The sequence below is a fragment of the Callospermophilus lateralis genome, chromosome 2 (assembly GCF_048772815.1).
Source record: "Callospermophilus lateralis isolate mCalLat2 chromosome 2, mCalLat2.hap1, whole genome shotgun sequence".
NCBI lineage: Eukaryota > Metazoa > Chordata > Mammalia > Rodentia > Sciuridae > Callospermophilus > Callospermophilus lateralis.
Window position 1 is genome coordinate 63,775,910 of NC_135306.1, and position 15,821 is coordinate 63,791,730.

Genomic DNA, 15,821 nt, shown 5'->3' on the forward strand with positions numbered 1-15,821 from the left:
GCCACTTGTCAAAAGAAACTAACTTTATTTTTTGAACCACACACGCCAAACAAAACAGCTCCTCAGGAAAAACCCTCAGAGCCCAACTGCCACCACCAGCTTCCCACAAGCCACTCTCCCAACCACCAACCTCTCCACCTCCCACAATCCTCCTGCTCTTGAGACCGATTGGCTGGGTCGCGTGGGCGGAGCCAAAAAAGTCCCCCAGTGAGCAGCTCCGTGGCCTGAAAGGGCAGGGAAACAGCCTAATGAGCATTCCCGCAGAGGAGCCAATCAGCTAGATGTTGCTGGGGCCGCTGTGAGCCAATCATCAGCTTGAATGTTTGCTGGGGCCCCTTCGGCTGTGGCTCTCAACATATGAGTTACATAACATTTCAACATGATGTCTGATTAGGTGGCAGAATAAGTAGGCACAATAAGTACCACGTATCTATCTTCATAGGGGAGAATTAATTAGAAAAGAGAAATCACCCCTCAGACAAATTTTTATCTCTGTCAAGATTGATATTAGGGAGATCATAAAACCAAAATACTGTATAGTTTAAGGTCCATTTCTTTTTTAAGTTAATATTTTATCATCAGAAGTTATCTTCTTTGAAAAGCACAATCCAAAGTTTTTGCCTATGAGTCCTGGTTCTGCTGTAACTGATCCTGCAAAGGACTTTCACTCTCTGGGCCTCTGCCTCTTCTTCTTGTGGGGCTGTAACCCACTAAGATACCTGTGGTTCTGAGACTCTATTTCTTCTTCCTTTCCTTCCTACTACCCATCTTTTCTGCTCTTGTCTTCCTGCACAATCCTCCTAGCTTCCATTTGAGACTCTGAAAACATAGTTCCTGGATCATTTATTTATGCCAATTTTTCATGGGGTGGAAAGTTGTTTTTCAGCTGAGTCTTTTTGTGATGGGAAGCTGCTGTCATTTTCCCATTGATGATTATGCCTTGAGGGACTCCTCAGACTTGCTGAGTGCTGCATGTAAAATTAACTGTGCTCATGGGTGGGTGTCACTGGGAAGCCTTCAGCTTCCTGTCGGTGGCAAGTCCAGCCCATGCCTTGAAGGCAGAGTCATAATTAATGGAGGAGCTGATGGTAGGCAGAGCACAGGCTGCTCAAGCCACATACCTTATGCAGTCCTTTTCATGGGTCGGCCAGAGAGGGTCATTATCTCAGTGTGTTCTGGCACATTTGATTCCTTAGCATAATTTTATATCCTTAAAAGGCAACACCTTAAAGAAATACTGACAAGTGTTTTTGACTATGTATTCCGTGAGCTCTTCTATGAGAAAAAAAAAATTTTTTTGCAGGATAAACAAAGAAACACGAGTTGAGGAGTGGCTTAGTGAAGGATGGAACCTACTTTTAGCAATTTGGAAAGGTCGCATATTATTTGTGATCTTTAAATTGGTTTGTGTGTTCCATCAGAGGGGAGAAAGAGTAAGAGGCAGCAGTTCAAACTGGAAGGCATGTCAGTGTCACAGAGAAGATGTTGAGGTCATCATCTTAGAGCCTTATCCACCAGGAGTCTGCTGGAGGCAAATAGGGACTGGAGAGATGCTCCGCCTAATTACCCATATAATTCCCGTAATTCCTAAAGTAGAAATTATATCACTCAAGGACAATCGTGGGTAGAATTTGGATAGACATCCTTCCAGGTGTATGCAAATGCATGCATCGTAAGTATTGGCTTTTCTTTCCACTAAATTGACCTAATAACTGACATAGTTTTATAATTACTTTTTTCAGTTCATATATTATAAACTCTTTTGTAATAAAGGTTTCTTCAGCCTCACATAATGGTTTCTTTCTGCTCCAAATTCCATTTTATAAAGAAAGTATATAAATAAAAAGTAATTCTTATCAGTCTTTTATTACTAGGGATTTAGTTCTTTCCCCTTATTTTAGTATTATAAATAATGCTTTATTGCATTAACCCTGTAACTCTTTTATTGCACCTCTCTGATTATTAGAATAAATTCTTAAAGTACAATTTGCTGGGTTAAAGGAAATGTACAATTTTTAGCTCTTAATATGTATTCTCAAATTGCACTATAGAAAAGACCTACCCATTTATAAATTCACTAACAGGCTAAGAGAGTGCCTGTTTTCTCTGACCTTATCAAATATTAGTTATTATTTTTATAAGTTTTTCTTAGTATAAGTTTTTCCATCTGAGGTACAAAATGATATTTTGTCTTAATTTGCATTTCTTAATTATTGATATCATTGACCAGTTTTCATGGATGCATTGACTGTGTTTTTAAAAATTCATTTGTATACATTTTTCTCTTGGGTGCTCATCTTGAAAAAGTCACTTTTTTCTTAGCTTTGTTGGGTTCTGTCTAATTAATTGATGAGAATTTTGCCCTAGTACTGAGTATTTGCTTTCATTAATTTCCCAACCATTTCTGACTTAATGATAAATGCAAACTTACCCCTTAGTATTTTGAAAATCAAGAAGATCAAGAAACCATTCTCAATTTAGGCATTGCCAAAAGTTTATACCACAGAGGCTGTTGTGCATATTTCTCCTAAAATGACAAGGCCAACGTACTGGTATAGTAGCCTTATCCAGTGGAGTCATATCCCCATCTAGCAAAAGTTGGGCAATGGAAGAAATTTGCATGAGTTTGGAATATATTTAGCTTTTCTGCTGTTTGCACAAGCATTGTGATTCTGCACTTTATGATTGAATATTTGTACTACCTTCTAGTATTGTCCATGTTGAAGACATCATGGACCCCAAGACACAGAAAATCTAAATGCTTTCTCCAGTGCCACTTGCTTGTCAGTCACAAAACTCACCCATTGCCTGATAATACATTCTACATCCAGAAAGGCACCACATTTCTCTTTCTCTTCTATTAGAAATTCTTAGGGGTGATTGTCTTTTTGTTAGGAATGGACTCTGAACTCTCTATGAGTCCTAACATTTTATAAAACCCTTCTGTGGTCAGATGCCCTGCTAATTCTTCTGAGTGATTTACCAGGACACATAAATAAGAAGTTCCAGATAGACCAGGACTGGTCTTCCTTTCCATATCTGTGTATATATGAAATATATGTATTCTTATGAGTGTCAGTTTGAGAGTTTTCTGCATTATTTTTAAATTAGAACTTCTTTTAAGTTTGGCATTGAACCAAATAATTCAATTTGGGTCATCCTACCTCTTACGACTGAGAGTTACTTAGCTCTTACTTTATCAGCCACCGTAATCCTTTTTGCTGATGGTTCCCGGGTATTCGTATTGCTTTTATTTTGTTTGAGATATATCTACCTTCTTTTCACATATAGCTCCAAATAAACCAGGCACCAGAAATAGTAATCTTAGGAACAGATGAACATATGGAAATGGAGATTGTTCTCAGTATGGTGACACAGCGCTCTGAACTCTGTCACTTTCCTTCCCACAGGTCTGGTGTTGTAGCAGCAGGGGTTACAGGCAAGAATTCTTGGCAGCCCTCACACTCATTCAACATATTGTTGCAGAAAGAACAGAAAATTTGTGTTCCAATTGTAGCTTGTGTGACTTGAAGCCGGGTTTACCAGGTCTTGTAGTCAAGCAGAGCATTATGGACCACATGTGAGCTGCAGTGTGAGAAAAGCAGTAGAGAATGTATATGATCCAGCTAAGGCTCTGTATGTCACATGCTGCTTCATTTATTATTCACTGAGGACTTTGTCCTCTCCCCCCATTTTTTTTTTTTTTTGGTATGTGTGTCACTAGGAAAAATTTTACAGAACCTTAGTTTTATTCTTTGTATAATAGAATTGATTAAAAATACAGTTTACTTGCCTCACATATTGTGTCAAATAATAAGATAACATAAGAAAAATGCTTTGTAAGTTACGAATATTGGATAGTTACCATCATGATGTTTATTTATTTACTTTGTTAATTAACAAGTTTTTGAATACTCTGTATTTATCTAACACTCTGGTAGGTACTAGGGAGATTAAAAAATGCCTCTTCTGTTGAGAGACTTTGACTTCTGTTGAGGAAAATACCCACATATGCTTCCAGGTGCACAGTTAGTATATAACCTCTTTGGAAAGAGGACTCTTACTGAGAACTGGTGTATTGGGGAGAGATTCCATGCATTAGAACTGTAAAAGGTCTGGATTACTGCATAGGAGATAGGAGGGAGACTGGCTGCTGAGAGAGAGAGAAAGAGAGAGAGAGAGAGAGAGGGAGGGAGAGAGACAGACACAGCCCTATTCATACTAATTGCTTTAATGATAGAATATAGGATTTGCTTTTTGAAAAATATATGATAACTATCTTAGAAAACTGAGATGTCCAAGGTATTAAGCAAAGCATCTACACAGGGTTATATTCAGATTTAATTTAAGCCATAGTCAGGTGTAATTTGAGAAAAATGAGAATCGTCTTTCAACAATGGAACAATGAACAAGTCTCACTATAGGCTGCTCTCAAACCAAATAATATAATTTTATAAGCAAAATTTATAGAGGTAGATAAAATTCTCTGTTGGTCACTGCTTAAAAATCTGAAATGTTCTAAAATGACAGTGACAGCCAAATATGCCACCTGAGAATGGACATCCACTCAGCCACATGGCTCTAGTGAAGCTCTTATTCTTGATGTTCTATAAACTTTCTCAGGGTGTAAAGCAAAGTCAGTTGTCTCTGCTTCAAATATGACATATCTACTGATTTAGCTTGGGTCTGAAAGCAATTCCTGAATCTCACTGGGGAAGGGACCAAAGGGCCCTTGACATCCAATCACCAGGAGCCTTCTGCTGAGCTCTGCAGGAAGAGCCACAAGCTGCAAGTGTGCTAAGAAAATAATTGAAAAGTGTCCACGGGGAATTAAAAAACAGATGGTTCAGAAAACACTCTGGGGCTTGAAAAAGGACTTCAACCCAAATGTAAGGATGTGGACTAAGAAAAAAATCTATGTCAAGGGCAACTGGACATACATTCCGGCTGAGTTTGTCATTGGTAAACATTACTTCGCCTGATGGTAACATCATGTTGATCACAGTGTTATCACCCCATAGTGTGCATTTCAGAGCTGTTTTCTTGCTAATATCTCACACTCATAGGAAACCACATTCCTGGCTTCCATTTTGTGAAATGGAGTAAGAGGAACAGGTGGGATAAAAGTATTTCTCTTTTTCACTTGTTCCTTTGCAACAGGTTGATATTTAACAGCTAAAGATAGTAAAAGTATTCATTTTGGGGAAGGCAGACATTCTCTATAACATTTTGTTATGATTAATTTTATTATCCCAAAAATAGCTCTCTGTAGAAAGCAAGTGCAGATACACATAAATAAGCCAGCTTTTCTGCTGTACACTGAGTCTAAGTCAGGGAATACAGTGCCTGTTCTAAATGTCTACATGAGTATCCTCTTTGTGACAGATTTTCTGTCTAAGGTACATAGCTTTTTATTTTCTTCAATTCTTTTTAAAGCAACCATGCTGTAATAAAGCAAAAGAGTTTTAAAGGGGCCTGAGCTACATTATGGACTATTTTGTTATCTATACAATATATTGTGAGACATGAAGCTTATTTAGTAAAGGGTAAGAACAGGTAGGGAAATCTTGTAAAACAAGCAATTTAAAGTGAATGATCTACTTTCAGCCCAAAGCTGCTCTGATTTAAGAACAAGAACTCATCAAAAACCCAAGGCAAGCAAGTGTGATTAAACCTTATATGGCCCCAGCATGTAATTCTAAATATGACTTGATTTTAGTTTGAACTCCTTATATATTATAGCTATGTTTTATTTAAAAAATTAAGAATTGAAACCAGTCCATGTATTTTATATATATTTTTCACCTACTGGGATGATTTGATATTGTAACTGAGTATTGCCAGTATAAATTGCTCTTTAATCATTATTATTATTATTATTATTATTATTATTATTATCTTACTTATTTGTTAATATCAGTGAAACTAAATTGTAAAGCTTCTGAATCCTCTGGACTATGCTTTGACTTTAAGGATTTACTCTTTTTTGTTGTTGTTAATGAAGTAAAGTTTACTGTTACCTCCCCAAATAGATGTTACTTAAAGGCTGGTACTCTGTTTAGATTTGTAAGCACTGCAAAGCCTATCATACCATACTGCACACAGTAGGTACTTAACAAATACTTGATTACTTGGTTTGCTGTGACAGACATTAATAATTTTTCCCAGGTCTTTAATTTTCCCCCTACATTAAAAAGGATATTTGAAAATAAAGCAAGCACTATTTATTATAATTAAAGTTCTGAGATTATAACAATATATCTTTTGTTTTATTATTTCAGTAAGCATTAGCTTTTATTGTGCTTCTTGGGAAAATATTATTTACCTGGAACGAAAAGCCTTGGATTTTATCTGAACCCAAGAATGTGTGTTTAGTGGAGAATGTAATTAGGGGAAATACATAAGGGATTGTAAGTGCAGTGTTCTTTTAGCTCTTAAGCAATCCATATCCTGTTAAAATGTTATTTTTTTCTTCTCTTCTGGCTGCTGTTCCAGGTCCCTTATTTCACGGGAGTCTCTGGCATCCACGACTTTGAGTCTCACGGAAAGTCAATCGGCCTTGAGTGTGAAACAAGAGTGGTCTCAGGGCTACAGGGCTCTGCCTTCGCTTTCCTCCAACCATAGCTCTCAGAATGGTGTGGATCTAGGGGACTTCCTTGGCCTTCCTCCGGGGACATCCATGTCCAGCAATAGCGTCTCTAACTCATTGCCATCCTATCTTTTTGGCATGGAAAATACCCACTCTCCTTACCCTAGTCCCCGGCATTCATCCACCAGATCCCACTCGGCCCGCTCCAAGAAGAGAGCACTGTCCTTGTCGCCCTTGTCAGATGGCATCGGGATAGACTTCAATACCATCATCCGTACCTCACCCACGTCCTTGGTTGCCTACATCAATGGGCCGAGGGCATCCCCAGCCAACATGTCCCCGCAGCCAGAGGTCTACGGGCATTTCCTGGGGGTGCGCGGCAGCTGTATCCCCCAGCCATGTGCAGTACCTGGCAGCCAGAAGGGTGTGCTGGTGACCAGTGGTGGCCTGGCCCTACCGGCTTATGGTGATGATGGAGTACTGGAGTATGAGCGCATGCAACAGCTGGAGCACGGTGGCCTTCAGCCCGGGCAGGTCAACAATATGGTGGTGCAGCATGGCCTGCCAGGTCCTGAAGGCCAACCCTCTGGCATGCTCAAGACTGAGCGACTGGAGGACTTCCCAGGTGGTACCCTGGATCTGCCGCCTGCGCCCCCCCTCCCTCCCTTGCCACCGCCTCAAGGTCCCCCACCACCCTACCATGCCCACCCTCACCTTCATCACCCAGAGCTAGTGGCCCACAGCCAGCCACTGGCACTGCCTCAAGCCACCCTGGACGATGATGGAGAGATGGATGATGGTGGGGGCAAGCACTGTTGTCGCTGGATAGATTGCAGCGCCTTGTATGACCAGCAGGAGGAACTTGTGCGGCACATCGAGAAGGTCCACATTGATCAGCGAAAGGGGGAAGACTTCACTTGCTTCTGGGCTGGCTGCCCTAGAAGGTACAAGCCTTTCAACGCCCGCTATAAACTGCTGATCCATATGAGGGTCCACTCTGGGGAGAAGCCCAACAAGTGTACGGTGAGTTTCTGAAGCCCAGGAGTGACCTTTCTCCAAGGCCTAGCATTTGTATTTCATGTGTGTATTTTTCTAAACTTGGCCCATGAGTCTGAATACAGTTTCTTCATTTGTGGGTTTGGATGTGTGTTGCTGGGGATGTCCATGAGATTGGATACCTCTTCAGCTTGAGAAAGGGAAAGGTTCTTCTGATGGCTAGAGGCTGCTGGTTTCTCTCCATTTCTAGATTCTCTTCTGAAAGGGGACATGATCGGCAGGGAAGGCCAGTCTGCCCCACTGTCCGTAATCTTGAAAAAATGCTGGCCACACACAACCTGGAGCTTCCTTAATGTGCGTGGACGTGCAAGAGCAAAGGAACACACATCACACCACCAGCGAGCTTTAGCTCTCTTCCAAAGCAAATACTCAGATTTTTCTTTCCCTCCAATAACTGGGTGAGAATTGGAGTGGGGGAAAGGGGTGTTCTGATATTTAAGAAAGGAACTCACCACTTAGCAAATTGGCTAGTAAAATTATGGCTACATGTACCCACACGCCTGCACACTGTACTTTCCAGGGTTGTGGGACTAGTTAATGATTTATAGCCAGCATAAAAACACCAGAGGATACCACAAAGCAGAACCTGGAGGGATCTCACCTAATTTTAAGGAGAGAGTTTGTGGAAAGATATAAGGAGGGAGTGGATTAGGGAATGTGCCTAATGTACCTTTGGCATTGAAAGAAGTGGGCCTGGTGTCACTTTCCCCTGCCTTCCCCTTTTCCCGGCATCAGTCCTAGAACTCTATTTCTGGGCAAAATTTACTATATTTGAATAATATGATTCTTAAACTATTTCACAATAATTTCACACCTCAGAGAAGCCCTCAGGGTTTACAAGTGGGACATCACCCTTGGGATCACAGGGATGGCTTTGCACAATCTGACAGCTTACTTAACTCTTGGAAGAAGAAGAACATATGGTTTATATTAATTTAGATGGGCAGGAATATTTCTTTAAAGTTAAAATCTGAGAATTCTGTGTGCTCCCTGGATAATGAGTATGGTGGAGGTCACTAAATATGTGAAATATATACATTATTTTAAAAAGGAACTTATCTGGACTGTGATTCCCCGACCCCAGTCCCTTCTCTCTATAGCATGTCGTGATACAGAGAATCTGGACCATGTTTATGTCTCGTTGTAGATTAGCCAGGTTCTCTGATTCATGCAAAAGCAAATCAAACAGATGACATCTGTAATGTAAGTATTAGAAGTATTAATGTAAGTATTATTTCACCATCCAGTAGGTATTTTTGAAAGAGTTTTAAGAATTTTTGGTGGAATGAAATTGCATTTCTCATGGTTACATTATGCCCCATGTTGTGATTTTTCTTAAGGAAAACCTGAAGGTGATATATTGTGAGAATGTCAGGTTCTATGAGTGAAAGGAATAATTACACTCCAGGAGGCAAAACCTCACTCTTTCAGTAGGGTTCTGCATTAAAAATGCCAGAAAGAGACAGGCAATTGTAGGCAATTCCATTTACTCTGTTTGGAACACACCATCCTATTGCAGGCAGGAAAGACATTCAGTTTCTGAAGGAAAACAGTCCAACCTTTCAGTTCTGACTAATCCTGGCTGAAAATAGTTTACTGGATTTGGCTTTACTGAAATAAACATAAAGCCTTGAATTATCCAAAAAAAATTTTTTCTGCATTGCAAAATTAATTTTTATGCAACAGGATTTCCCCATTTTCCCCACTGTTCCCAGACTTTTAAAAGATGTGTAACTTTATAAGGTTGACTTTTGCTGAAGTGCATGCTGAATAGTAAAGATAGAAATAGTTGAGTGAAAGAATAAGCTGAAAGGTAAATGTTTGCAGACCTCTGCATAGCTCTTTATTGTACTGTTCAGGATGGGTATGGGAGGTAATTTTTCTCTTAATCTGCCCACTCCCCACTTCTAGATGGAATCTTTGCAAAATGCAGGTTGCTAATTTAATAGCATATTAAATCTAGAACCACAAACCATTTACTTACACATATCATAGTGCAAATATGTTTATCCAAGGCAGGGTTTCTTAGGACCTGACTAATGCTGCAATTCCAGTCTTGGGAATATATATTTATAGCAGGAAGACATCCATTTTCACATAAACATACATATTATGGACTTCATTTCTTCTGAAGACCCTTGACTTACTCGTCATCTGCTTGATTTGTAGGACTGTAGCCAACTGGCAGTGAATGTTTTGCATGAAAATTTAGCATGGATAGAAGACATTGTGCTTAAAGTGGATGCCCACCTGAAATAATGTATTCTTCTGCTTTTGAAAAATGAATGTTTACACATTTGGAATCCAGACACAAAGAACTTTTAACACTGGGTTGTTTCATTGCTTTAAAATCAGAAGGTAGTTGAATCAAAGCTAAAGATCCTGCCAAGTAAAATGACCACATTCTTCTTTTGGAGAAGTGATCTTTGGCTTTTTGTGGCTGTGTCACATGCTTCTAAGGCTAGGAGCGGTTTCAATGAAAAGGTCCAGTCTATTTTACATATGCTTAACTGCTTTTAATTTTCCATGATAGAGTTACTCATCATTTTCACTCAATTGCTTATTGACCCAGGAAAGGGCAGATGACCCCTTTGTGTTTGGTGACCATGACTACAAGAAGCACAAAGAGCTTGTGGAAGTTATGGTAACTGGAGGGTGTGTCAGAGGGCTACAGCCTGCTTACAGGAAGAGGCTGCCACTGCTGTCCTCCCTCAGTGCCAAATTCCCTTTCCTGCATGGGAGAATGCATTTTCAGAATTTCTGATTATGACTCTCCAGCTTTACCCGGAACTCTGGGGTTCTGATCACTCAGGACTGTAGATGGCAAAACCAGGGGAGGGTTATGAATTATTTATTTGGTTCAACTACTGTAAGAAGAGGATGGGTTCTTTTCCTTTCCCCACCCAAATAATCCCACAGTTCTGAAGATCTCATTCTTACTGCTTCTGTGCAAAGCTCTCTTTGCAGGCCTGGCTCAATGGCAGAGATATTCCCAGCCATGGACAAAAAGGCCTTGAGAAGTAAAGGCCATGGCAGACAGACAGACCTCAGCTAAATCAGAAACTGGGATATGGCAGTATTATATTTAAAGGGACTCAAGTCCATTCACTGCTGTCTATTAAGTAAAGCAATTTCTATGTGCTGAATCATTCTATTTTGACCTTCCTATGTTTACCCACTCCCAACCTTGGTAAATCTTGGAGTTATAAAAACTGTGGGGGCATTCCCAGTGTAACTATGTGGAATTCTGATAAGTTTTCCTGAAATGGTAAGGTTCTAGATTTCCAAGTTAGAACAGTCATGGAGACCCAGAATTTGTCTCTTTTTCAAACTGTTGATTTGTGTAGGAGGACAACATAAAGTCTAACCCAGAGCCACATTTTATGTCAACCGTCTCTAACTGTATCCATAGTAATGGTTCCAACAGAGCGCACACTGACAATGTTTTTGCCATACATAGGTCTTTCTGCCATTAAGTTTAAGGGTGTGCAGTGCCTGGCCTGATAGTGTTCCCAGGAAGGTATGTTTTGAATGAGGCCAGGCATGCTCAGTTAGTGCCTCTGCTGGGAAAACTTATCTGATCAGGACAGAGTGAGCAGGGGCATGGGATTCTGTTGCCAGGGTGGGAAAGGCCAGTACTTGCCTTTGTGCACAATTGCAAGCAGTTGTGCTGGGAGGTTAGGGAGTGTTAATAAGGGAATTAGGGGGAATGTGGGCTGCCACTTAAATTTTGCTTATTTTTCCTGGATGATTTTTATCCAATAGAAAAAAGGAATTTTGTAAAACTTTTACCCACCCACAGATTTTCATGAAAATGTCACTGACCATAGACAGCTTTGAATTTTGTATGAATTGACTCATTTCTCCTCAGGCATTTTGCCTGGCCAAACCTAGAGTATTTTCTTTGGCTTGAATATTGGGTAGTTTGCTTTTTAAGTAACATTAGTTCATGAACATAAGAAAATAAATACAGCACTGGGGCCATGTCCCCATTCTTCTTTTATGGTCTGATGTATGGGTTCATGGGCCAGTACTGACTATGTAGTATGTTTTAAAAAATATTTTTCTTAGTTATAGATGGACACAATACCTTTATTTTCTTTTTTTATTTTTATCTGGTGCTGAGGATCAAACTCAGTGCCTCACACAGGCGAAGCAAGTGCTCTACCACTGAGCTACAATCTCACCCCTGTAGCATATTTTTTTTTTTAGGGAAAAGTAAATTTATTGTAAGCTGTAGAAGGATTTTTTATGTCTTTTAGTTTGTTATTTGGTAAGATTTGGCATTGATATGATGACCACAATAACATGACCAGAAGGGATCTTAGGAAAATACTATTCAACTATAACTATTAGCTAACACTTCAAAATCTTTATATAGGCCAAAATGAGTAAATTTTCATACTACCAAGTATTGATAAGGGTATGGGGAAAGGGGAGTATGCTAACTTTTCTGGAGAGAGTAAATTGTGTAACCACTTTGAGAGTGATTTGGAATACCTAATAAGGTTGGAGCTAAGCATATCCACTAGAATCATGTCTAAGTGTGTAACCTACAGACTCTTGCATGTGGTGACAGAGAAACCCCAGAAAAGATGTTTATTGCATTTGTGTTTTTTAAAAAAGTGTAAATAACTCTCCATACATAAGATGAATCAATAAACTATGATTTATTCCTAATGAGATAATATAAAGAAGTTTAAAATTATTGGAATATATCCATGAATGTATCAACATGAGCAACTCTCAAAAATTGTTGAGTGAGAATTTATATGCAAAAGGGCTAATGCAGTATAATACAATTTATGTGCATTTAAACACAGCAAAGTATAGAGTTGTTTTGGATCAATAATTGTGTGGTTAAGGAATGAAATCCTGTGGGTAGATTAACCAGTAACCTTAGGATAGGGGATATTTCTAGAGAGGAAAGAAATAGGATGTGGGGATTTTGCTTCATCTTCTTTCCAAAGAGGGAAAACTGACATAAATATGGTAAAATATTAGTTTCTCTTAAGCTCAGTGGTGGCAATACAGTGCCACGGGTATCTGTTATGTTTCGTAAACTTCTCTGTGTGAAATGTTTCAGAAGTATGTGTTCTATTTAAAAATAAAAGAAAATTAAGATAACACTTCAGCTTCCTTACATACGTGCCATTTTCAGGTGAGCATAAAGCCTAGAAGAATTGATTTTTCCACTTTAGCTGTTCTCCACTAAAGCACTATTCTTCGCTTGGCTGACATTTGACTCACCTGGAGACCTTTACAGAGTATCAGTACCTGGGTCTCTCCCCTGAGTTTGTGATGTTTTTTGTCTGGGGAGCAGTTTTCAGATGATTCTAATGAGCAGCCAAGACTGAAAACAAGTACTCTACAAATTCTAGATAAATAAAAGCCTCCCCTGTCAAGGTTAAAGTGTAGGGAGGCAGTACTTAGTAGAGAATATGTCTTCATTATCATCAATGTCCTGGTGATGATCAGGGTAGTTCATTTTCCCCTTGGAATAAAAAACAGAGGTGAGAGATAAGAAGATACTACAGCAGCTCTGGTGGTGGCAGGAGGCTTTTGACAGTGTCCATCTCATGGTCAGAGTATTCTTTCTCTACAGTTAATAGTAAATTAAAGGTCGGGATGGGCCTTGTGTTGATGTATATATCTGTCATTGCTACTTCTTGCCTCCCTGAGTTAAAAGTGACACTGACAGATCTGTCACATCTTTCCCATTTTTTGAAGGTAAGAGAATTCTTCCTCACAACCATAATTTAGCCTCTCTGCTTTTAATATAAAGTGATCTTCAAAACATTTTTTTCTTTTGCTACTATGGACATTTCTGAAGAGTTGGTAAATTACCAAAATATTGGATTTTCTCTTTTATCAAATCTGCCTGATGTGATTAAATAAATAAAATTAACATTAATATCCTCTTTGTCTCTTGAGGCTGAAACAGCACCAGTGAAACATCTGGTAAAGATCAGAGAGAGTGTAGCTTCCAAATCGTATCCCACAAGGCATCAGTCTGTCAAATATTAGATGCAAACTCAATGATTTAACTGAATCTCGAGATTTTTTTCCCCCAGTGATTTTTATATAAGAAAGAGATACAAACATATTTCTCTATGTATATACATGTCGAGTATACTGTGGACATATATATGTCACTGTAAATTAAGAACCTCTTAGTATGGGTAAAAGCAAAACCACAGAAATTCTCATCAGATGGGGAATTGACCACAGTCTATAAGGCGTCTGTCAAATCGAATTTCACATCCCAAAGCACTGTTTAGAAACCTGCCATTTGGTGGTGGTTTAATTTGATTTCCCTTTAGAAGGCATTTAATCCAGTTTACCTGGAGAAGTGGCCTTTTATGAACTTTGTCCTAAAAATAAATGTATAGCAGATTTGGGCAAATGTTTCAAAGTAAATTGTGGTTTATGTTTCTTTGCCCTGTGATTCTAGGATTAATGAAAAATAATAGATAATGAGAACAACTCTTAAGAGGTTAAATATTTGAGGCTTTATTCTCATTAAACAAAATCATTAACTACATGATGGTTAATGTTCCTTTTAGTTCATATTTATTTTGTGGTTCTTCTCTAATTTTATGCCCTGAAATAACGTTTTTAAAATTAGAAAGCACTATGTAAATCTTCTCATAAATGATTAGGTTAAGGGGGTATATGGCAAACCTTTTGAGGTTTATTCATATGTAGTTTTAAAAGTCTGTTTTTCTTAGTTCATTCAGACTGCACCAGTGTTGAAAATTAGTTTGGCAATTTATTAGAAATGTCCTTTGTGACCTTTGGAATATTTCTTAATTATCTCTTCTTTAAGTGGTTGTGTTGATATCTTTGAGTCCAGATAGAATTTGTGTGGAGTAAAAAAACAAACACATTTATGCTTCTTAAAAAAGAGGTAGTCTGATTCTCTTTGATCTTTCAGAAACGTCTTCTTCAATTTTGGGACAGAATGATTTGGAAAGAGATCCTTATTTTTTTTGTAGGCAGATTTATTAGTTTCTGCTATAATTACTGAGCTGAAACTTCTAGACTATCCATAAGACAATGGTTATTTTAACCTGGGGCAATGGATGTGTGGTTGGCAAACCCAGACCAGAGCTTGATCTCATATCTGCTCCAACTCTAGGCAGCCACATATTCTTCATCTAGCAGAGAGATTGGTTAGTCTGGATAGGTGCCATTGTCCTATGGAATTTGGTGAGAAAATAGAATGAAGATTGTATATTCTTATTTTTCCAGCACAGTATTTGTTTTTATTTTCCTGTGCCATAGGTATGGACTTGAGTGGAGGGGATAAATTCTTTAGGAGAAGAATTTTTAAAAAGAATTTAAAATGATTAATTTGAGAGGTTGTTGAGAAGTTGGAAAATGAGATGACCAGGTTTTGTGTGGTCAAGGGCAATATGCCTGAGTTATACCCAGTTATACCCAGTTCTCCAAACCGAGGCTGACTATATAATTTCTTATTCAAGTCAGAACACGGTTGAGAATGAAAGGATTCCTATTTCACTGGAATATTAGTCTAAGCCAGCATCATCATGGGAAAACAGGGTTGTGTCCTTAACCTACCCAAATAGCATATGTACTAATGGGCCCACCCAAAGCAAGTTCATTCATTCTTTTGGTCACTGAACATAAACCAAGTGTCACACCCTGTACTGCAACCCAAGGAGTACAGAGCTAGGTTGGACATTCTTTTGAGGAGCTCACAGTCTTCTGAGGGTAACAGTGTAAATAGTAAAACAAGGGCTGTGATATAGACCTATGCAAATTGTTTTAATGGGAAAATAGGGGAAGAAGTTTTCAAATATGCCAATAGAGATTGGGCAGGCTTCTCAGAGGAGGTGACTCTGTCTTGAAAGAAGAGAGTAGTTAATTCTTACAGAGAAGGGAAGGAGGCCATTCAAGCTGAGGCACAGAGGTATGAAAGAGCCCAGAGGAAAAAACAGTTCCCCACAAGTTTGATAGACCACAACTAGGTACGAAGTAAGACTGCAAGGACTTGTGAAGGCCTTATTATAGGGATAATGTTACTAAAACTTGGAAGAACCACAAGCCTAGTTAATATAAGTGCAAATCTAGTTAATAAAAGAAAAAATAAAACTGAGGAAGTGGTTTCATTGAGGTAGCAAACACTGTATTTCAGTATATGCAAAATGAA

The 15,821-nt window shown here is 38.8% G+C and overlaps 1 protein-coding gene across 1 annotated transcript in view; it reads left to right on the plus strand.

Moving 5' to 3' along the window:
* The window catches only part of Glis3 (GLIS family zinc finger 3), a 421,197-nt gene that overhangs the window by 122,486 nt on the left and 282,890 nt on the right, over nt 1-15,821 (plus strand). The window contains exon 3 of the mRNA XM_076843439.2: nt 6,496-7,612. Coding sequence (XP_076699554.1) covers nt 6,496-7,612 — 1,117 coding nt within the window. The remainder of the gene's footprint in view (nt 1-6,495; nt 7,613-15,821) is intronic.